Below are 24850 nucleotides of genomic sequence, written 5' to 3' on the forward strand. Positions count from 1 at the left end.
CACGTCTAGTAGGGCTACTTTTAATGCTCAGCTCAAACACTGTGCTATCCTTATTAAGGAACATGTTTGTGTTGAAGCAGCTATAACCTCTGTATGCAGTATCTATAATTGGATGATGTTACATTATAACTGTCATGACACTGAAGCTCTTCCTCAGTGTTGCACACTGCTTTGGCAAAGCTCCACTGAAGCTGTGTGTATTGAAATTGGTTCACTGTCAGATGATAGAAGACTTATTTATTTATTTTAAGATCCAAAGAATAATATATAACATGCACTTTGAACAGGGTTTTGAACATTCACTTTAAAGCAACAGAGGAAATACAGAGCAGGCAAAACTGAGATGGAATGAGCCAATTTGCAGGAAGCTTTTGCTTTTAGTGAAGACTGCCTTCATATTAGGATGTTTGCCACAGAAGCTTTCTAATCATAAAAAATAAAAATAACTATGTTACCTATCGCTGATGATCGTAAGGCCACAGAGATCACAGAGTGGATTTTCATTTGGAAGGTTTCTGCAGTGGCTTGTTTGGTGTTGTTTAGGGTCATTATGTAAAAATATGTTATTTTCTATACTTTTTTCAAGGATGGTCATTAAGGCTGTGTGTTCGGTTTGACTCTGTCAGTGTGTTACACAGTCATACACAGTATTCACTGAAGGATACCTTATTACCCAGGAGTCTTTTGGTTTAGTCACTGTCAGCGGCATGGGTCATCGGTTGCTCATATCAACTCTGTAAACAGATCTGTATCTGGGTCAGGGTCACGACACATATCATGGAGTGACTCATTTAAAGGAAATACTATTATCCTAGGAAGAAAAAAATCTTTTACCTTATTCTTTCTCAATGATAGGTCAATAAATAATTAGCTGTAAAGACGTATGCTCTATCTGAATATATTGGAACTACATGGTGCTCAGCTTGTGGTGCTCAAAGCACCAAAAGAATACATTTGAAAAACTCAAAAACGTCTCTTTCCAGAAATCATAACCCTGTCAGCCAGATAATCAAGAATTCTCATTGAGAGCAGTTTCACGTAAGAACAATTTTTTCTACTGAACTAGTGCCATGCAGAGGAAAATGTGCTTGTAGTTGCATGTATGCATTTACATTCATCAGACGCTTTTGTCCAGAGCGACTTATAGTAATTCATCCATACATTCATACGCTGACGGCGGTGGCTCCCACGCAAGGTGCTGACCAGCACATCAGGAGCAGTTCGGGATTCAGTTTCTTGCCCAAGGGCACTCTGACATGCAGACCAGGGGAATTGAACCAGCGACCCTCTGTGATACTGGCTCTACCCCTGAGCCACAGCCGCCCCAGTCTACTCATGGACAGCTCAGCCAAGATGGACAACGTTAATTCTTACAACCTGCACCATCACAGCAAGCCCACAGGAGGAGTGTCAGGCTTTGATGCCAGTTTACTTTGTGGCCAAACTGTGTATCATCACAGGGCCAAAAAAGACTTTTCCCCCCAGAGCTAACATTGTCAAAGAACAACTGTAAAACTGTGTAAACATTTTATGGAGCTTCACAACCCCTGCAAAATGACTTTATTCAATCCCCATTCAAATCAGCCTGGCGCTAAACTGGAAGTTAGCTGGATCGGTCAGCAGAAGTCTCTATAATGCACACGCTTTCATAGGAATGAACGGGGCTTCGTCTCCATGGCTGTGTCCAGGTTTTAATGTAACGTTCTTTGTCTCAAAGGCAAGCTTCTCATCCATAAGTCGATGCATGCCTTTCTCTGCGTGGTGATGGCAGGTGTAGTTCGGTAGAAAGAAAATAGTCATCATTCATGGGAGAGACATAGCTGATGAGCTGTATTGGCACTTTGAGTGTCATCTTCCTTTATATTCAAGTGTAGGCAGACTTCTCTATGCTTCACATCTCCAAAACCATCTAACTCACACCAAAACAATCTAGATAGATAAATAGCACCAAAGTAAAAGGAAAAAAATAGATTTATTTTGTGAGCTAACTTTTTAGCTGTACACATACTGTACATCTGGATATTCACTGCAACACTGTTATTGCATACAATTAGGATTACTGCAATTCTCCTATATGCTCTTTACCCTGTGTTTATGTTATTGTGTTGTTGTGTATTTCTATCAATGTTAGGAGGCGATATGAGGGTGGTACAAAGTGCGTTGCAAGCACCACACCCTCCTTTGTCACAGCACAGTGTGTGTCATATAATGAGGTTTTTTTATAGACATAGGATAAACTGTTCTTTAGCAACATGTTGTCACTGTCAGTGCTTTGTGAGAACAAAGAGCCATCACTGTCATGCCCCATCAATTTGACAGCAACGTCAGATAGTGTGTGTGTTGTGTGTGTGTGTGTGTGTGTGTGTGTGTGACATCCCAATGACACACAAAGCCTTATGGAAAACAAGGTAACTGTTACGACACTCTACTGCTCATCTTACCACATTAATGAGGCCATAAATCACAAAATCCTGTCGAGACAACTCACAGCCTGTAAACTAAATTGATGTTTCTTGTTTAAGTGTGTATCAAAATAGGTCAAATGACTCAACTGGCCTTGATACCTATGACAAGTATGTTGTATCAGTATGAACTTCTACTTCATGTGGCCTCTTGTGATAAACGCTGTGGTTTTCTGTGTCATGGACATGTGAGGGCCACACGTCGAACCCTTTGTTTATTAAAACCCAGAAGATCAATTTCTGCTCTATTGATCACTCACTTCATCAATAATGTCTTTGACAGCAGCTCTGTTGTCTGTGCCCGTTTGTATCATAACACTTATTTAGACATAATGTCAGCAACAACAGCTCTCTGACAATTTCTTGTCTTTTCTGATTTGGGTTTGAAGGTACATTCACGTGCATTACAGAAGATATCATTTGCATAATTTCAAATCATTTAATGTCAATAAATCATTACCAAATTAAATGTGAGACACTTAAAAATGTGAGAGATTTTGTAGAAATCACTGTTGATTGTTTTACGACACAGAACATAACAGGAGTTAGAGTTTCAGACTAAAAAAATAACTCACTTTTTTAGCACACTAAACAGCATGTTGGTAAGGAATTGCTAAGATAACATCAAATATGTCAGTGAAAAAACACCCACTTGTCCAGCAACAACTTTTTCATCTAGCTAAGAACCCAAGTTCCCTTAATCGCCTTCCTCCCTTCCTAAGTATCACTCTACTCATCATGCTCAGATTATGAGAAATAATTAATGATTAGGGTTCCCACATATTTATGGAGTAATTTCACCTCACCGCCTTTTTTACTACAAGAAACATCTGGCCAGCAAATTAAACCTTATTGCAGGCCACACTTTGGGAAGCCCCATTTCAAACCATCTGTTGTCTGTTGCTTTACTAATAAAGTGTGTTCCACACTTCTAGCCCTTCCTAACATGGACAAAATGACCCACTGACACTGAAACAAAACCACTGAAAACCTTTAACTGACACTTGTCAATAACATCATCTGAGCAGTGATGGATTCAGTTCCCCTCCACCCTTGTGGGATTTTCTTTTCCCGAGCATCGACTCAACTGTTTTTTTGTTTTTTGTTTTTTTTGTCTGACTCGTCTTCTATGAAGTTTGTGGAGCGATAAAGTGATGCCATATCTTGACGACTTTTGAAGTGTCATTTCTTCAGCAAGCAATTTGTTTCGAGTGGGTGCAGAGTGTCAAGGCGAGCGTGCGCTGCAGCGTTAACTACCAGCTGGTGGAGGAAGAGAGGAGGATAGAGAGAGGATGACTGTAACAGACACAGAAAGAAAGAGACAGATAGGGAGAATGTTTATAGACAGGGAGAGAATAATGAGGGTCCGGCACATCTTTAAAAGAGAATGGCCAGCCTCAATCAGTTTGAGTCTGTTTTAGGTGCACATGCACACATACACAAATACACACAACACTCGGCAGATTCTTAGTGTTAAGTGCACACACTCACGCTCACAGGTTTGACTTTATCACTTTCAGAGATATATAAAGTCATTCTTTCCACCTCATCCCTTTGCTTCCGCAGCCTTTCTTTCAATCACTTGTCACCTCATCCTCGTCTTCCGCTCTCTGCCTTCTTCCTCCCCTCTTTTTCCCTGATCCCCCTCACTTCTCTAAACCCCCTTCCTTTTTCTCTGCCTGTCTGTTGTGGAAGAGTTGCACCACACATGTGCAGCTGGCAGATTGAGGTGTTTTACAATGGAGAATGAATCAAGTAGGGGTGAGAGTGTGTGTGTGTGTGTGTGTGTGTGTGTGTGTGTATGTACAATATATGAAAGTGGCAGCCAGAGTTTGATTTCTGCTCACCCAGAGCGATGTACCCTCACACCAAAGGTCGTGGATATGAGGCTAATCATACAAGCGCATGACGGATGGCCCTTGACCATGACTTCTGAGGAATTGTTGGTGTGTGTGTGTGTGTGTCTATATAAGTGTGTTTGTGGTTGTCACCTGAAGCAGTGTTGATGGTCCTGACAGCCTCCCTGGCACTGACTCTGTTGTTAGGGGGATAGTCAGGGACAGTGTTTTCGTTGCGCCTCGGTGGAATCCGTGGGCTCACCTTGGCAGGTAGATGACTGAAAAACAGAGAGAGGGAGAAGCAGATAGATGGGTAAGGGAAAAAAAGTGAAGTAGGTCATGAAAATTGTGGATTGTGGAGGAGTAAAGGAAAGACAGGGAGAGAGAGAGGGGAGAAAGAACAAAAAAAATAAAGCACCTGACCTTCCAGAAGAATTTGAATGGTGAAAGGAAGAAACCAAAGGAGATGAAGAAGAGGATGAAGAGAGTGATGGAGGGTGATCTTAAGAACCTGTCTTGTGTGTGCATGTGTGAGTGTCTGTATGTGTGTTTGTGTATTACTCACTTTGTGGGACAAATGTGTTTGGACGGTAATAATGTGGGGACCCACTTTCCTTGTGGGGACAAGATGCAAGTCCCCATTATTTAAGTCATTTGAGAAATTGAGGAGAGGTTGTGGTTTAAGCTTAGAGTAAGGTTGGGTTTAGAGCAGGGTTAGGGTTAGGCAAGTAATGACAAGGTAGGATTACTGTAAGGCTCCAGAAAACATTTGTAAGTCTGTCCAATGTCTTCAGAATTGATGGAAAATTGTGTGTGTGTGTGTGTCTGTGTCCATACTTGCACTTGCTATAGTACATCGTGAGGACTGGAACAGGTTTGTAACCAATGGGTGAGGTCATTTTTGGAAAGAGAACATTTTGGTCGGTCCTCACAATTTCATAGCTGTGTTTGATGGGTTGGACTTGGTTTTAAGGATTAGGTTGTAAATTAGGATTTAGGCAGGTTAGAGGTAATGGTTACAGGTAGGCATTTATGATGTTTATGGTTAGGGTGAGTGGGTAGGGAATGCATTATGTCAATGAAGGTGATCACAAATATAGGAGAACAAGTGTGTGTGTGTGTGTGTACGTGTGCGCGTGGGTGTGTATATGAGTGACCGATGTTCTAACCAGCAGAGATCTGTACTTGAAACACTGCCTGCTTACAATTATGAGCGCTGCCAATCTGAGTTTCACACATAATGCCATGATACATGTGTGTGTACACATACACACACACACACTCACACACACATATATTCACACACAATTTCACACAAAACAGCCTGATACAGTGATATCTTCATTGGCTCACCCTGATTGGCTATGCTGCTCGTCAATGGCATCCACGGCACTCTCTACAGAGCTCAGGAGAGACTGGATCTGATTGGCTGATTCCTTCAGCAGGAAACGGGTCACAAACTGCTCCACGTTGGTTCCTCTCTCATAAACCTGGGGGGAAGAGAGGGAAAAAAAACAATTCTGTATGTTATTTATCAAACCATATACGGAACTAAATGCCAGTCATTCTCTCAGAACTGTTATAATACAAAAAACAGTCTGTTGAAGGTTATGGTCCATAAACAATGAAAGAGGTAAAGTTTCTTTTACACATCACAGTGCAGTTTCCCTAATTCTCACTCTGTTCACTTCACTCCTCTGACAGGACCTTTTCGGCATAAATCTCTTCCTTCCATCCGATGGTTGAAGGGATTCTGAACGTGGACAGGCAACATGTCGGGAGGCCAAAACAGCAAGTAAAAATAGACTTGTACCTTTCACTCACTCTGCTGCCATATTCCCTCTCTACTTCTCTCACTCCCTCATTAATCTCTTCCTTTTCTCGCTCGTAGTCTCTGAGTGTTTCATGCCCGCTGTAAACCTTGAAAACCTTTCAGGCTGTGCAGACAACCAGGCTCGCTGGGAATTTAAAGTTTTTCGTGTTGAGGTTTTACTTCTCTTATTAAACACAAATGCACAAAAAAGTTTGGAAATCAATAAAGTTGTTGGCATCAGCCACAACTCTTAACAATATTGATTCACAGTGACAACTGAGCACTGTAGCTCATCAAAATTCAGTGCAGAGCGTATTGATCCATAGGTAGTCAATCATTTTCATAGATCTGTTTTAAGTTGTCACAACTGCTGTGAATGAAGCCCTAGGGGAAATCTATCCAGACAGAACTTGTTGTGGTGAAGGACAGTTTGATTTTTTTGAATGTGAGTGAAATTCTCTCAAAGAGAGGAATTAACAAAGAGGGGACATCCTGACGTCAACAGCATGGTGAACTGTCAGAGGAGCTGACTGCTTCACATATGACTGGAGTTATGCTGCTGTGTTCTTGGTTGCAAGTCATATAAACGTAGAAAATCTGATAAATTCTTATCATTTGAACATTTCCTGATTGTTCAGCAACTGAAAAGATGACAGACAATACAAATTTAGAGGGACATCGGATTATCAAAGAACACCAAATGATAATCCATTGGCTAACTTGAGCATAAAAAATGTTTCCAAGATATGCATTAATATATTGCAATTGATTTATGCCTTTTCTATCGTATCGTGCAACACCATCAAACTGTTTTTTTTATTATCTTGTTTCTCTAGTTGTTTAACATAAGTTAACATTCACAATGTATCTTAATTGGCAACTTAATTAGTCTAGCTAGCTACGAGGGATAGAATCTGCTGTTGACCACTGTCATTTCATCTGAAAAATCAACAATTGGCATCTAGAAATAAGAGGCCTCCTTTTGGCTGCCTCTGCCTGAAATCAAATTGTTATATTTGTATTTCATAAAACAGCTAGGTGTGGCACCAGTAACTCAGCCTAGTAAACAGGCCCTGATTTAATATAGCTCAGTTGAAGATTACAAGAAACTAAACCAGCAACTCTCATGGGCTGTTTATACATGTTCAAACATAGCAAAGTTGGTCAGGCCCAGTGTAAGTGGCTGTCTGTCAACATACAGCAATGAATCAGGCCTATGTCACAGAATTTGTGCTCTGGCTACCAGATCTGGACCATCTCCACACAATAAGTGATTACTAATGTGGGCCAAGTGTACATGACTGTGTGGACTGTCACTGGTCCAGACTTTGCCATGTGGGTTAAGGCTTAAACACTGTCAATAACGCATGAAAACCAAACCATCAGACAATAGGCCGTAATTGACTACATGCCTACTCCAGAGAGGGAACTCAGTCGGTCATGTCAGCTTTACTGTCAGAAGTCACAGTGCAGTGATTCAGGGAGACAATTAAGGTTCCTGTGCAGTCAGCCATTCTCTGCTATGCTCTAATCAAAGACAAAGACTCCCACAAGACGCAGAATCACACGGGCCGTATTGACTTCCATTATCGCAGTCAACGGCTTTTATTCACGTACACTTACATGTCCACGCACAAACATGCATCCTCAGCCATGCAAACACAGAGACTTGGAGGAGGCTCCTTCCTCATCGGCTCATGTGTATGAATAATCCAGTCAGCATGTTCTGTTTTTTTAACAGAATCCACTCAGAGCATAAAACACACATATATGTGAAGTAGAAGCAACATAAATCCCCAGGATTACAGGATTCAGGTTTTTTGGTAGCTTTTTTATGCACGATTTTACCCAGGAGACACTGATGAGTCACTTATGACTACCATGCCGAGATTCAATTACCAAAGTGGAGTACACGTCTGAATAAACAGAGATGATACATGGAAATTCTGGCAGTTTTCTTGGAGATTATGAGAGCATTATGAGTCCATTAGGGGAACTTAGTCATTGAATAAGAAAATGCTGATAGATTCTTGATACATGCCAGTTATTTGGCTGGTAGACAGTTAGTTCTCTATTTAGTCAGGCAGGTTAAGCACTATCATTTATTTGAAATGACGATGAACCAAACTAATAAAGTTGAGAGCCAAACTAATAAAGTGGAGGAATTCCCTGAGGTGATATTCTAAAAGTTTACAGCTGTTTTATAGACTCAGAGGAAGAAGTGATTAGAGGACTAGCTCCCCCAACGGGTGAAAGATGCAGGATGCAACATGGTGGATAAATTGGTTGTTTTTATGGTCAAAGTAAAGTTACATGCACTACTATCCAACCGCGCGCAGAGTCGATGTATTTGTGTGACCTTTGAATAGTGATATATTTGTTTTGTTTTGCACAGACTGAATCACATCTTCAGCTGGCTGCAGAAAACATTCGGGTTCCCGATATTTTTTAGAACATTGCACTGATTTAGTTGTTGATTTGTAGGTAGGTGTTAAACTGTAACTGTGACTGTTAAACACTTGACTGTTCATGAGCCTGGACTGATTAGATCAGACATATTAGATTAGATTAGATTAGATTAGATTAGATCAGATTTAAATTATCATTACTTAATAATGGTGCCCCTGGAGCAACAATTGCAATAGTATGCATCAAATGTGAAACACATTAAACCGACAAATTGAAGTTTAAAATATACAAGCCACTACATTACAACCTGGAAATCCCAAAATGGTGCTCCCAAAACTTGCCATTAAAGATAATATAAACTGGCAATAGACATTTTTGTTGTTATCTATCATCCTGAAGTAAATATTGTTATAATGGCTGTAGACAAAATAACATCTTCCAAATATAGATTGGTTCCCTATAAACCTTGCTTTCACTATGATGTTCGTCCTGCTCATTAGGCCTGATTTTTCCTGCAAAAATGAAAGTTGCATGTCAGCACGAAGGAAGCATGTCTGCCATTGCTCAACCAAAAAGTGAAGAGGTATTCACTCAATGGAGCGTGCCTGTGTCTGTATCCTCACTGACATGTGTTTCCTCTTTGCCAGTGGTGGCGCAGTGGTAAGCACTGTTGCCCCACAGCAAAAAGGTCAGAGGTTTAAATCATGTAAAGAGTACAGAGTTTGCATATTCTCCCCGTGCTTGCATGGGTTTCCTCATTCAAAACTTGCATGGTCGGTTGATTCTCCAGTCAGTGGCCTTGACCAAGATACTGACATTGTTGCCAACTGTCCAAAGCAATGGACAGCCATGTTGCTGATGCTGTGTTTGCTCAATGTTGATGAAGGTCTCAGTCATCCAGATCACGGAAACTGCACGTTTCAGTTTCTTGAAGACGTTTCACCTCTCATCCAAGAGGCTTCTTCAGTTCTAACTAACTGGAGGAGAGTCGCAGGCTTAAAAACTCTGTCTGGGGGTGTCCTTGTAGAGCTGTTAAGGACACATGTGAGCTCTGAGTTTTAGAGCTGTTAGGACCACTTGTGGGGTGTTGACCCAACCGGTCATCTTGCTAGGGCTAGGTGAGCCCGGGTGAAAATGATTCGCTATAGTGGCACCAACAGAACTACCACAGGGAAAGCTGTCTTTTTCCACTCTAAGATCCTACAATGATATAGCCATACACCTGATAGTCATAAATGCATAATGCATTGAGTCTTGACTCTTTGGTTCCTAGATGCTCCTGCCACCCCTTCCACTTGTGCAATGGCGTTATGAATTTTCAATAAATTGGCACAAACCAGTCACATTAAACCTGGAGCTTTTATGGCCTTAAGGGCTATTTCCACTTTGCTTTTTAGAATCAAGGAATGCTGCATCAGCAGAACATCCAAACTGCACAGGACTGATTCAAAAATGCAGTGTGTTTATTCTGTCAAACACACTGGGTTGTGTGAAATTGTAAATTCTATTTTCAGATTTTGCTCCACAGTTCATCATGTCTTCCTCTCCCCTCACTTTCTTCCCTTATCTTCCCTCCGTATGTGTCTATCACTCCCTTTCTTCCTCTGCTCCCATGAGCCTGGCTACAAAACCTGGGATAGAAACACTGTGATCTATAATTCACACAGATCACTGACCCTGGAGGAGATACACCGTCTCTCTCTGCTGGCTTCCTGAAACCAGCACGGTGATTAGCTACAGTTTGCATTATTGTTAACATCAGTGTGTGTGTGTGTGCGTGCGTGCGTGCATGCGTGCATGTGCCTGTGTGTGCGTGTGTCTCTGCAGGGATCTGTGCGTGCTTTTGGATGTGTGGATTTCTTGTGATGATTGATGACATTGCTTTAGAGCTTACTGCACCTACATGGTTCAATATTGTCATTTTTCACACGTCACCAAGTGTTTCATTTAGAAGAGCACACACAGCCAACACACACAGAGCTGCAATCTGCCCTGAAGTCACCCTAAATACCACTTTTATTTTTATTTCATTTTTTTATCACAAAGTGGAGGTGACATGATTTTTATGAGACCTGAGAAATTTAATCTGGTAGGGGTAATTGACCGAGCCAGCGGGGTCACCAAGCCTGTGAGGGTGTGTGCGTGTTTTGTGTGTGTGTGTGTGCCTGTGCATTTTTGTTTCAGATCTTTTTCATCTTCTTAAGGTTAACAACATTTCTCCTAATTATCATCCACCTACGCATCTGCACACATACGGCATAGCTCTCCCCTGCAGTGCGCGCACACACACACACACACACACACTCTTTTGCGATAAGATGGCGGTGGCTGATTACAGGGGGTTTCAGAAGGTGGTAATCAGTGATTATAGAGGTTGGTCTAGTTAGGGGAAATTATTCCATCTTCAGTGTCTCAGATGGGGATACAGAGGCTTTGCGGAGGGGTGGAGGTGACAAAGAAGTAAGCCTTCAGTTTGACAGACGTAATTGACTGATAATGGCAGACTGCAGTGTTTTCACTCAGACACTATTCACTATCATAAATATTCAACTCACAATTTTCAACTTTGATTCGTGATTTTCCCAAAAAAGTCACTCCTGGACAGGAAACATTGACCATATATTCAAACTTGCACCTTATCAGAGAAATGCTAGACCTTAACAGAAAGTACAGGACTTTAGATTATGATATGACAATGATATAAAATGATAAAGTTTGATTATGAGGTATACTGGCCACAAGGAAATACAAAAAATCATTAAAGACGACCGATTATGCATTTTTTTCTCTCGTATTTTTCCTTTTCCCTTTCCTGTTATATAGATTCTTGTGCATGTAAAAGATTTCTTGTCAGTAGTCCCGCTTTTAATTCCATGACTTTGTGACATCACACTCCGTCACCATGTCGGACGTTTGCATAACGTGAAAATGTATTTAGCACAGCTGCATTTGTGTTATTGGGGCCGGATCAGGGGTGTGTTCACTGACCAACCAGAGAAGAATATGTAATTGGGAGGAAGGACATTAAAGAGACACAAGATAAAACAGAGCTCCTCAGCACGGGACACTGTGAGCAAACTGATGTGTTTTTTTCAGTAATAAGAACATAAACCTATTCTAGTAGTAACCCAAAATACAGTTAGCGTAATTTTATAATGTCCTGCCAATTAATGTTAATAGATGAATGACACAGTATTTATTAACCACTTACAATATATTACAATTATAAATATCAGTTGCAACTGATATTGTTTAATAAATGTTTATAAAGTATTTAATTATTCGTTAACAGTGAAATAACTATGAACTAATTACATTTGATTAACTATACTTTTACCATTTATTACTGAATAACATGTTCTGAAAATATGTGCATAAAAGAATGCTTTTTTAACATTTTAGCAGAATTAAGAATCAAATAACTGAATTTCACATACAGCATATCTGGATCAATGTGATGTTACAATGGTACTAATAAACATTTTTTTTAAAAAGACTCTTGCCGTGATCTTCAATTTGCTTCCCTTCCAAAAACAACCTTTCAGTCCGTATTGATAAATATTGAAATGGCTGCTTAAGGACAATAATGCATATAATCATGCTCACAACAATCATTTCCATTTGTTCTACACAGTGTCCGCTGTCCTCATGTTGTAACTTAATGAAAGCCAACGCAAGTCAATCGTTCACTGTGACAAAATAGCAGTCGTGCTCAGGAAAGCATCCACAAATCTGTAATGATGGGGTACGGACTGCATAATAAGACAGTGAGTGGCGCTCCCCTTATGTATAACCCCCAATCTAGAGTATTGATTGGACCATATAATTGTCCCTGTAGTGTTGTCTAGTCTAAATAATGTCACAACAGTCATCCCAGCGTTCCAGTGCTGGCATGTCAAGCATGAACCACTTTGAGTAAAGAATAAGGTGTTGCAAGCTGGCCGTCAATCAGACAGACGGGTGGGAGAGGGGATGTAAGTGTTGGTATTGATCCACTGATAATTCTCTATATCCTTCAGCTTAGCTTGAAGGAACTTGATCTGTCTCACAGGAGGGAAATTGAGTCACCTTAAACTGTTCTCAGAGGAGAGGAGATGAGTGGAGAAGAGAGGAGAGGAGAGCGACCTTTTCCCTGCACCATATTTAGGTCAGAAAATAAACTCCTTTGAAAAATGGAGCCCTAGATCATGGCACAAAGTGTAAACATCTTGCAAATACATGAAAAACCTCAATGTGTGCCAGATCCTGGGTATGCCTGGCTTCGGCATCTCAAGTGGATCGAAAAAATTATACTTTCACTGCTGCTCAAAATATCAGCTGAAATATAATCAGTCAGCTAAAAGCAGCTGTTTTTAGCACCTTCTAGATGCTGTAGGCCAGGAGGTGTAGAAGTTTGTGAAGAAACACACTCATATTTAGATAGTAACAGTTTGGCAGGCTCTTAATGTGGTGTTAGGTTCCTATTGAGGCAATAAAGACTACTTTGACTTAAGGGAGATATATTGAGCACATTTTCAGGGTCACCGTTGAATTTTGGGTTTCTACTAGAATCAGTTAAAGGAGGGACTACTGACGAGGCGTTTCAGTAGCAGTGTTTTCTGTGGGAGAGAGGAGCTTCTGTTTGGTGGGGGCTTTGACCTTTGGAATTTCAAGATATTTTGTACAAGAACTGATAAAAAATTCTGAAGAAGAGGAAAAACAGATAAGCAGAAAAGGTCTCCTTTAAGATACACTGTTTGCTGAACGACATCGTAACAGTTTAGTATACAGCAGCCAATGACATCATCTCCAGGTTACAAATGAATGAATGAATGAATGAATGAATGAATTGTGTCTTCTGTTCAAATCACTGACTGTGACACACAGACAGTGGTGGCCTCAGCTATGTTTTGATTCAGGCCCCCCCTAAAGATTGTGTTACCACGACAGTGGGATTTGAGATTCTTGGTGGTCCCCTCCTGCAAGATCAAACTCTTCACTTCAGCCAAAAGATTTTAACTGTCCCGATTGCCACCAACATACAGGTCAGTGTGTTTGAATCTGATTAGGGACACACATAAGCACTTGAAACAGGCCGCCACATGCTCAAGGCTGCCTCGCACACAGAGCAATTCATTTCACTTTTTTACTTTTTTTACTTTTTTTTGAATGAGTAAAAGAAAATGTAATTCTTCACATTACCATATCTTCATAGCCCTCTAATTGCATTTTCTCTGCCTGACCTGTGCTCAGAGACTTGACTACAGGCGACACTGGTCCTCAATTAGCTATTGCAGAAATGTCTGCTCAACTTTATTTTCAACCTGAGGCTTCTGGTGACAGTTTCACAAAATCACTTGGTCTGTCCCATATAGAAACACTTGGCATCCATCTACCTTTTTTTTTTCTCCTCTCCTGTGCGGGTCGGTTTACAGGTCAGGGACAGCTGGCTGCAACATCTCTGGATAAGTGGGTAATGGAGTGCAAGGGCGATGTTACCTGAGGGCTGCATTGTCCCTCGGATATGTGCCTCTGTAGGCCAACAAGGCATGACATGAGCCTTTTCTCTGCAGGTTCTTGACAGTATGAGCAGGGAGAACTCTGGGAGTAATAATGACTGCTGGTTAGATGATCATAACCAAAGACGACAGCAGAGCCATCTAAAAGTAAAAGAAGTCAAAACTGTGTTTGTTGAGCTTAATTATGTCCTACCCTACATTTACTTATTAAACAGCTCTATCTCCCTTAAAAAAATAGAGGACATTTTTATTACCTTTTTCTTACTGGTTGTCTACTGGTTATTCCAAAATGAGGCTGTGTTACACTTTTGATGATGCTCATAATCAGTCATTCCTTAATGAGCTCTCTGCGACACCAGAGAAGATGGCTGTGGCTCAGGAGGTCAAGCGGGTCATCGACTAATGGGAGGGTCAGTGGTTTTGATCCCTGCCTCTAGTATGGGGAATTGTCCTTGAAATACTTACTAGTGTACAGTTTTGCATGTGAAAAGCTCAGCAGTCTAGCTAGCGCCAATATGTTACCTGCAACATCTGGCTGAACTTTAAAAATTAAGACTTTGCAGTGAAGATGGCAAAAATACATAACATACGCCTGCCATTCAGTCTTCCATAATAAAGCGTGCTGAGAAACAGCCCACATTTTATGACATATAAGACTTTTAGCATGTTTTTAAAGTTGTCAAACACCACTCTTGATGCAATTCCCGGTTTCCAGTGGGATGGTGCTGTGAAAGACCCACCCAACCACACCCAGTACCTCATAAAGTAGACTTTCTCACTCTCTGTACTCCTGCACCAAAAGGGGGCTTTAAGAAGCAATGCTAGAGGGACGACCACAGTGCACTCTGAACCATTGGACTCATCAACCAGGCTGCTGTAATTGATGCCATGCCAGTAAGAACAGGCTCAAACAGCACAGGAGGCTGTCAGTTCCTGGAGCTTGGTTTTCTCTGATGATGCAAGATGGCGTCAGTAATGTGTCCAGCTCAAGAGTTGGCTATCTGTCAGTAAATATGACTTCAAATGTACAGCTCATGGTTTGTTAGAAAAAAGTCAGTGCGAGCCCAAACTGCACCAAAAAGAAAAAGGAAATAATGTACAATGATTTATTACTACCCCTGTGAAAGCAACCACCGAGGGTGCAGCAGGAATACAGAGCCCCCCTGTTCCACCTGCTACTCCTTCACCGGAGAAGTGGAGAGGAGAGGAGAGGAGAGGAGAGGAGAGGAGAGTGCACAGCTTGTCGTTTTTAGCATGTTGCCTTTGAGCAGTTTACTGTTCCTTTCAACTGGTCTTCAAACAGCTCCAGGCACTACAACGCCCACACCTTAGCTTACCAAGATTCAATCTCTAGAGTCTTCCTGAGCTGCCTATTTTTAGAATTGTTATTACTTTTTATTGGTTTGATCTTCTTCTTTTTTTTTTTTCTTTTTACCATGGCAACCAATAAAAAGTTGTTTATGTTGCAGCTAGTCTGAAGCGTCAGCTGTGAGAAGTTGTGTTGGTTTTTTGGATGTGGCGTCTCTTTTCATTTCGCAGCTCAAGAGGTATCGCTTTTTATTTCACAGGTCTCTGCAGAGCCGGCGTCGCCTCCCAACAGTAGGTCTCTATCTGCGAGGATAACAGAGGGATAACAGAGGTTTGATGTGTCAGGAAGCACAAGCGTATCTCCCCGGCTGGCCCTCTACATCTGAAAACCCCCACAACCCTGCCTCAGCTTCACACATCAACCAATTAAAGTGGTATCCTAGCAACCACAGTCAATATGTCTCTGAGCAACGCCATTTTAACAGTATGCAGGAAATTATATCTGAGCAGCAGACCTTTAAAACAGAGAGATTTTCCCTTAAAATGTCTCTTCTTCTTTTTCACAGTCCTAGTCAGTGTGTAGGCACACATACACACACACAAACACACCACACACACACACACACACACAGAACCACAAACAGCCAAGTGTCCTCTCGTGTGCACACACACTCTCTCAGCCTGCATCTCCTGGTCTCTCTGGCCCTGTCCTTCTTCACTGTTCCATCTTAGCCTCCCCCTGTGATGAAGACACCCCAGTTGCAGCACATGCTGACCACAGAGAGTTTAACCACGTTAGTGCACTGCCTGTGTGCATGTGAGTGTGAGTGTGTGTTTGTGGTTTAGAAATAATGGGGGACTACTATGAGTGACCACCCGCTGCTCCTCCTCTGGAGACATCTACCAGTCCATTAGCGGAACAGTGTGTGTGTGTGCGCGCGTTCAAACACACACACAAACACACACTCTCCACTATCAGCATCTATTCTCTGCTTGGCTTTGTGGCCACTGTTAGTGCTTTGACACAAAAAACATGACGTTTGGTTCAACAGTGAATTCCTAATGGGCCTTCTAAAATTGTGACCAGAAAATATACATAAAGCAACTTGAATGACAAATGTTGATGACTATGGCTCTTAACTTCTTCTGGGTGAATCTGACTGATGACAACTCGCGACTCTTCTGGGCCTATTTATATAAAACACCACAATGAAAGTCTAAAGAGCTCAGCATTGATTGGAAAGATAGACGTTATTGATTTTTGAACAATGATTAAAATCAAAGCAGTTATAGGTCCCAAGATCAACTGTACAAACAACTGTTTGTAAGTATAAAGTGTATGGCACAGTTGTGTCACTGCCATGATCAGGAAGAAAACACAAACTGTCGCCTGATAGGTCAGATAGGCCTTTAACCCCAGGAACAGCATACCTGCTGTCAAGAATGGTTCTGGTAGTATTATTCAGTGGGGCTGATTAGCTACCAGTAGATCTGCTGCTCGAAAGAAAGTAAATGGAATCATGAATAAGGAGGATTATTCTTCAGGAAAACCAAAAATCATCAGTCAGAAGATTGGGTCTTGGGTGCAGCTGGGTGTTCCAACAGGACAATCCCAAACACACATCAGAAGTGGTAAAGGAACGGCTACATCACGTTGGAATGGTCTTCCAAAAGTCCTGACTTGAACCCCATGGAGAACATGTGGACCATGCTGAAGAAACAAGTCTGTGCCAGGAAGCTTAAGTTGATTGGTCAAAAAGTTGGTTAGAAGAGGTCAGTCAGAAGCCTTTGGATATCTATCAAAAGCCCTTTTTAGATAGAAAAGGTGGCACATTTGCTCCAAGATAAGGGCGGCAATGTGCCGGCCTGTCTTTCTAAAATGGAGGTGTAATATTCCTCCTTTTCCAAAAGCCGCCTCTGGGATAGGCGTAAACATGTGACGTGAAGCTCGAAATTGGGCTGTGAACAATGACAACGAATTTGGACCCCATTGGAGTTTAGAACTGGGTTCTTAGCGGGGGGCTTTTAATTTGAAAGTAGCGACCGTTCCTAGCTTGCCGCTACAACAACAAGAGGACAACGAAGACAGCTACAGAGACCGAGGAGATGCTAGCATCTCCTGGGTCTAAGCGGCTGTCCAGTTGCTCATCCAGTTGCTGTCCGTGGATGAAGTGGTGAACTGACTGCTGTGATCAGCTGTTTCCTGGTTTTAAAACTCCCCGGCTGTGTGGAGCACAACAGTGCAGGTCATTGACACCTCCGCCCATCTCACGCAGGGGCCGGCACATTGATGCCTCGTTTTTAGATAGCAGGCGAGGCGGAAATAAGTGTACCCTCCGAGGCGGGAAATCGGCGGACCAAAACAGACCCCCAATATGCCGGCCTCTGTCTAAAACCGAGGACTGAGCCGCCAAAAGGACGGCCAAATTGGCAGCTTGGTGCCCTGTCTAAAAATGGCTAAAAGTGAGGCAAAATACGGCAAAGGGACATTTAGCCAAATATCAGAATTACTGTTGTATATTTTTGATCCAGCAGATGTGGTCATATTTTCAGAAGACCTATAATAATTTCATAATCTTCTCATTCCATAACAGAAAAATGAGAGCTAGAAATTATTGGGCCTGAAGACTGTCATGATATACATGTTCTTTACAAGTTTATGTAAGCTTTGAAAGTTGAGGACTTGAAAGTTCGAAAAGACAAATACCCATACTGTGGTTTAACACATTCTAAACCGAGTACCATCAGTCCCCCATGATATTGTGTTTGCAGTCGGGATTGAACACAGCTATAAAGAGAAAATGTTAATACATGACCAAATATTTGGTCTTTTGGAAAGATTTAACTGGTGGAATCGACTGCTGGAATTGTGGACTTGGTTACCAGCAGGCACCATGCCTGAGTTTGTTTCTCAACAGAAGGCGAACCCACTAACAAGCACCAGAAACATACTGACTCTTCAGATATCATGCCAGCTTCATCAGCCTTGAGAAAGAGGCAAGAATGGCGGGCGGCGAGGAGGATGACGGGGGTCAAAGGTGGGGAGAAACAGCAGGAGGGAGAGAAGGTGCTTCAGGAAAAGGAGATAAGAGAGCAGAGGAAGGAGGCAGGAAGTGGAAGACTGGAAGTGAGCAGGGGGGAAGAAAATAAGTGGGTTAGGAGAGAAGGAGGACAACGTTCTGTACATAGTGTAAAGCTTTTTGTTTCATTTGTGTATTTTACTTTTCACAACCTCAATTCTATATCAAATCCTTTTGGTGGAAATCCTTTCAGCTCTCCTTTCCCCAATTACCCATCAACCTCTCTTTCTTCCTCGCGCACACACACACACACACACACACACACACACACACACACACACACACACACACACACACTCTTTCTCACTCTTCCAGTTCTCTGCATTATTCATGCCTTGGGTGTAACCTCATCAGTCAACACACACCCAGCTGACAACCTAACACACAGTGCCAGTTCTCTTTCTTTCTGTCTCTCTCTCACTCAAACACACACACACACACACACACACACACACACACAAATTATTCATGTCCACATCATTAACAGTTGTGTGAGACACTGAGCATGCAGTTAGTCACATACTGCATTTGTCGCTCACATGTCTACCTCTGCTCTTTGTGGATCGACAGCGTAAACAGGGGATGGACAGGAATACATACATAATCGGTGTTCTTCACTGGCTGGTACTGTACACCTCAGTTTGACTTGACGAGTCTTTTCGTAAACAGCAGAGTGGAAACACTGCTGACTCTCTGATTGCGGGGATTTTTTCACAAGAATCGCCACTTTGCACAGCACGGACATCCTGATCATTGACCACAAATTGCAACCGCAATTTTTTGCGGTTGCAATTTGTCAACTCAAACCATAGTTTTAAAACATGGCAGCCCACATAACCATGCTGTGGTCAACTGACAAAGAGCAGAAGCTCCCCTGTTTGGTTGTTGATGAGAGGAGAAGATATCCTCCATTGTTCCTGTGTGTTGAGTTTGCAATGAAGATGAGGTGGTGCCATCTGCCGTGGTGAAGTGGTGCCAATTGCAGTTTAAAAGAAAAATACCTCATACTAAAAGTAAGTTCAGGCATTTTGCCCATGAACATGTCCAAGGGTTGGACTAAAGTTTGCTGGATAAAGAGAGCACTATTATCTCTGGCTGAGCTGCCCCCTCTTTTTTATTTTTGTTGTTGTGGCTATGCAAAATATAAACCATATCATCCACACTTTTATTAATATTTGATAGCCATATGCCTCGGCGGGAAACAGCCAACTTCATGAAAACGTGTGACACAAGAACTGAAACTTGTTGTTTTGAGCCTTTATGTGAGGGCTTTGGAAAAAAAACAGTGAATAGAAAACTCCACATATGCCTCCACGTTTGCATCACACTTCTACACCAATGCACACCCCCGTGCTATTTACTGCAACACCTGATATGTTGTGAATACAGCCTTAGGGTTAGTTTCTCTTCAGATTACAGCAACAGACCCTCAACATGTCTGTGCTCATCACTGGCTGAGCTGTACCATGCAATGGAAACACAGCTACACAAATCCGGTGTTTCCCACACATAGACTCTACTCATGCGGGCCAACGAGTTATATTATAGGCTGCCCAAATATATTTGATGACCCACTTTAGCATTTTCAACTGTTATTGTTTATTCGAATTACGCCATCTGTGATCGATGTAGGACAATGCGCCCTCGCTCAACCCCTGTCTACTGCAGTCAAACACTGACAAACAGAGAAAGAGAGGGAAGCTCTCTGGTATTATGTTCCTCCTTTAAAGGCACACATTTTGCGACCTCTCCTATCTAATATAGGCCTTCTGTTGTTTCAGCCAAACTTGTAGGTGAGCCTGGTTGTGGCGATGTTATACAAGTTTATCAATAAGGACAAACCCCTAAGGACAAAATGAACAATCTCATTTTCCAGGGGGGTCCCAGTCTGGTACTGATGTCATTTAGTACCACGTAGGATTGGATAGCTTTGATAGGCTACATAAATAACCACAAGCTCCCTCTTCTCACAGCTCATCAGCTGTAGTAAAAATGGTATCAGACACAAACAGGGAGAGAAAGATGCGGTGAGCCAGTGTGTGTGCAGTAAAGGGATATTCCGGTGTAAGTTTAATCCATGGTCTAAATCACCGTGAAACTGTGTTAGACTCCCTCTCAAGAGATCAAGTTAGCAGACCACTAATTTACGGAGTTCTATCAACCTCAGAAACGAGCGCACAACAACAATACACTGCAGTAAATGGATCCAAATATAAACCGCCAATCGTCGCGGTCGCGTCCGGACGCGACGATTACCGAGTGCGGTTAGAAATGCTCAATTCCGTTCTTTTCCCTGACCGCTCTCGATAATAACTGTTATAAAATGGCAGGTAAGACACATATGAACTTTGATTGCTTTTCCATGGAGTCAAAATCATACATTTTCATCCATGAGCCGTGGAACTCTACTGCACTCGGTAATCGAGTCCCGTCAACAGTAAGCTGCAGAAGAGTGGTACATTTTGTCAGCTTTTCAGTAGAAATCCAGCTAAGCTAGTGGAGTTTTAATGCCCCGGACTATGTGCTGAGACCCTATTTGTACTGTTGCTGAAGTTTGGTGCTGTACTGAGCATTATTTGTGGCTTTTTGGTGGCGGTTTATATTCGGATCCATTTACTACAGTGTATTGTTGTCGTGCGGTCGTTTCTGAGGTTGATAGAACTCCGTAAATTAGCGGTCTGCTAACTTGATCTCTCGAGAGGGAGTCTAACACAGTTTCACGGTGTGTTAGACCATGGATTAAACTTACACCGGAATTTCCCTTTAAGGTGGACAGTTAAAGTAACACTATGTAGGCAAACCTTTAAACTGAATCTGAAGGCCGATGGATGATTTTTTTTTTGTCAAATACGGATACTTTGCCATCCCCATCCCCCACCCCACAGGTAACTGGAAACACTGAAACCCCTTATAATATCCTCCTGTCTGCTCTTCTGCTACACTCCTGCTCCAACTATGAGAGAAGCAGACAGGAAATGCTCTTTCTGCAATGCTAATAGAGCAGATAGAGAGAAGGGAGGGGTTGTACAGTGATGCTACTACTGTAACAGTACGGGCCGGTTCCACGGACATGAGGGCGATTATTGTAAATTCTGATCTGGGAACATCTGCAGGTTAGAAATCAACTGCTGCCTCATAGAAACGTCAAAGCTTTACAGCTATAAAAGAGCATGATGTTAAATCGAGTTTAGGTAAGCCTGTTGTTTTTTTTCTCTTGCTCTGCTGTTATAGTACAGCGCCAATGAAACAAACCTATAGAATAAGATGAAGCGAGTTGAAGCGATGTCATGAGATCACATGAGAAGCTCTTCAGGGAGCAGAGCCCAATTTCCCATTGACGAGCACAGATGTAAAATTACACTGAGGAACACTACAAAGACTACCTGGGGACAGAGTGTTACACTTTTACATTATTTTACTGTCACTGTGATAGAGGTCAGTGTTGAGCACTGAGTCAGCAGAGATAGTTTTGCCGTGCTGTGAGGTTACACCCCGCCTTTCCGAAACCCAGCTGTTTCGAACATAGACTTCAATTCATCGTAATGACGGGGTTTCCCTTTTTTTCAAAGACCCCTCCATTCCGAAACCCCCCCACTCCGAATGGACACAATCAGAAAGGAAACGGAGGCTGCGCATTTATCCTTTTTTCCTTTGTGGGTTCAAACGGATCATGTGGCTGATTAACCGCAAAACAAGCCTACTTCATATCAATGACATAACGCTCATTGTGCTTCAGCTGGACAAATGGCTATGTTGAATTGAAATTACTTTATCATGCTAAATATCCGAAATTGTATGAAAATTGCTCCAATGCTTCAGACACAGCCTGATATGGGTTCTGAGCAAAACGAACGACCAAAGGGGTTGTAGGTCATTCCCCGGCAGATCGCACCCATGGGCCACAGTTTATTTCAGAATTGTGTGAGTGCGGCTGGAAGTGGGGATTTCAGCACCACGGATAGCGCGTGTAAAAAGATTAGACAAACGTTTAAATGTGTTTGCTGCAAGCGAAAATATACTACATAATAAGTGAAGATAGTGACATAGGCCTATTAGCAATAAAAAACACTGAGTTGCAGTGTTTGATGTAGGAAGTAATGTAAACTTGAAAATCAATTTCGGAACAGCTGTGTTTAATTTCGGAACAGCGGTGTTTTGGGGGGAGGGTCGGAACAGCGGTGTTTCGGAGTGGGGGTGTTTCGGAATGGAGGGGTTTCGCAATGGTGGTGTGTCGGAATGGAAGGCTGTCCCCGTGCTGGTTGAGGCTTTCTTCGATTGACACCCAAACCCCGTTTATTGGTAGAGTCAGTGTTAACTGCTAGCTCTGTTGTAGCTGGAGTGCGCAAAATGTTAGAATATACGAGATGAGCTCAGCCAAAATGTGGTGAAATGTTTAGGTGGCATAATGTAACACTCTGGAGCTGAATGATGAAATGAAACCATGTAATCTGCAATGAGCTTCACTGACGGAGCTCCCGAGCTTCCTCCCCATCCAGACGGTGATGGCAGCCATGAGAAAGCTGTCGACCTGTTTTTTGACCTCCCTCATCTCTTCCTCTCGCTGTGCCTGACCTCCTGACTCTCAAACTCCTATCATACGCCTCCACTTCCTCCGGAGTCTCCTTCACTCCCTTGTCTTCACCATAACCCCCTCCCCTAACTTGCCTCCTCTCCTCATTCCCTGAATCTAACTTTATTTCTTTAAAATCCAGCACACATCTTGCTCCTTGATCACAGGGGAAGCGATATCCCTGGGCACCAGGCTCTACAGGCCGAGGGATGCACCAGCTATCAGGGCTGACACCACTTAGTAATACATGTGTATATAATGTGTGTGTGTGTGTGTGTGTGTGTGTCTCCAGGCTGCAGGAATGCCCCAGACTGAACTCCTGGCACCAGCTGGCTACCTATACACACACAAGCCTTACAAACACACATTCAGGAGTACACACTGCTGCCTGTGCACTGCAGCGAAATCACCTGGGGACACTCAGCAATTTGTAATCATTAAACCTGCCATGTATGTAATTTATTACGTGCCCTCACATTTGGGAGCAAATGATCCAACACATTATGGTGAAGACATGCGATAAGTCCTCTGAAAACAACTATTTAATCCCATCTAACTGAACATTAAATGAGATTTTTTGAAGTCAGGGATTTTTTTTTTTTTTTATATTTAATATGTTTATCAAATTTAGTTCTATTTAGAGGCTGTTGCTGCCCTTATTTAATGCCACTAATGAGATGCTGTCTGCTCATGAATTGCAGGCTACAGTGCAGGTTTGTTTACTCTGTGAACCTCTGAGGTGTAACACTGACCCTCTGGCCTCAAAGGCGCAGTATGTAAGTGTTGGATGCCTGTTGAATTCATACTCAAAACAAATAGTCACACCAGAGTGAGTGCTAACAGTTGCTAACTGCAGCTGCCATTAGCTAGTTAGCTCGGTTGCCATCTTGCAACGAAATACATAATGTCATAATATTTCTGCACATCCTGGTGAAAATGTTTCTAAATGACTTTAAGTAAGATTCTCACATATATCACCTTTAATGCCAATCAATTTACTTCATTCTTTATTCGGCTATATTCAATTTGCTATGTTGCCTTTGGTCTCAGCACATATTTGATCATTTCTTTATTTCCCCACTCAACATTTCCAAATAATATTTATGCAAATATGATAATGAGTTAGTTGCGTTGGTGTACTGTATGTCGAGGGCAGGGGGAGGGTAGTCAAGGAAAAAGTACAAAGCTTCATGTTTCCTTTTATACTTGATTCTAACTATGGATCTAACAGTATGATTTATTCATGTATCAGCTTCTCCTGCCTTTCGTCAGTTTTGGGGCATCATGATAATGATCACATTGAGGCTTTGAAAACCAAACTATCTCCCACAAGGATACAAGTTCAAGAATACCAGTTCAGCTTTAACAGCACAACACTCCACCGCTGCATTTCCAACATACTGTATGTGCAAATGCACAATCTTCATCCAAACCCCATCAAATGCTAATGAATAAGTGATGAATGCAACGCAAAGTCGGACCGACTTTGCGTTGAGATCTTTTACACACTGGCTTCTGTTTCATCCCTTTACCCATCACATCTCCACTTCCTGCCTAGTCTCGTCACACCCCCCTCGCCTAACCCACTCTCACTTTCTCATCGCCTCCCTTCCCCGTTGCCCTTTCCGCTATTCCCTTTCTCCTCCATCGATCCCCCTCCCCTTATTCTCCTCATCCTGCTGTCATGTCATTGTGTGCCGACCAAATCGCCTCCCTCTTCCCCGTGATCTGCTTCACCTTAATCTTCATGAAGAAAGGAGAGGATGAAGAGGATGAGGTGGGGGGAGGCGGCGATGACTCGGGGGTGTATGAAGACAATGGAGCTGAGATGAAAGAGGAGAAGATGAGAGAAAATGGAGGTGAGAGGAAGAG

At 42.3% G+C, this 24850-nt stretch overlaps 1 protein-coding gene across 2 annotated transcripts in view; it reads right to left on the reverse strand.

Annotated features, from left to right (window-relative positions):
* The window catches only part of necab2 (N-terminal EF-hand calcium binding protein 2), a 156789-nt gene that overhangs the window by 69280 nt on the left and 62659 nt on the right, over positions 1-24850 (reverse strand). For both annotated transcript variants that reach the window (XM_030425707.1, XM_030425706.1), the window contains exons 6-7: positions 5654-5790; positions 4454-4578 (exon numbers count right to left, since the gene is read on the reverse strand). In XM_030425707.1, coding sequence (XP_030281567.1) covers positions 4454-4578; positions 5654-5790 — 262 coding nt within the window. The remainder of the gene's footprint in view (positions 1-4453; positions 4579-5653; positions 5791-24850) is intronic.

The sequence above is a fragment of the Sparus aurata genome, chromosome 8 (assembly GCF_900880675.1).
Source record: "Sparus aurata chromosome 8, fSpaAur1.1, whole genome shotgun sequence".
In the NCBI taxonomy this organism is placed as follows: domain Eukaryota; kingdom Metazoa; phylum Chordata; class Actinopteri; order Spariformes; family Sparidae; genus Sparus; species Sparus aurata.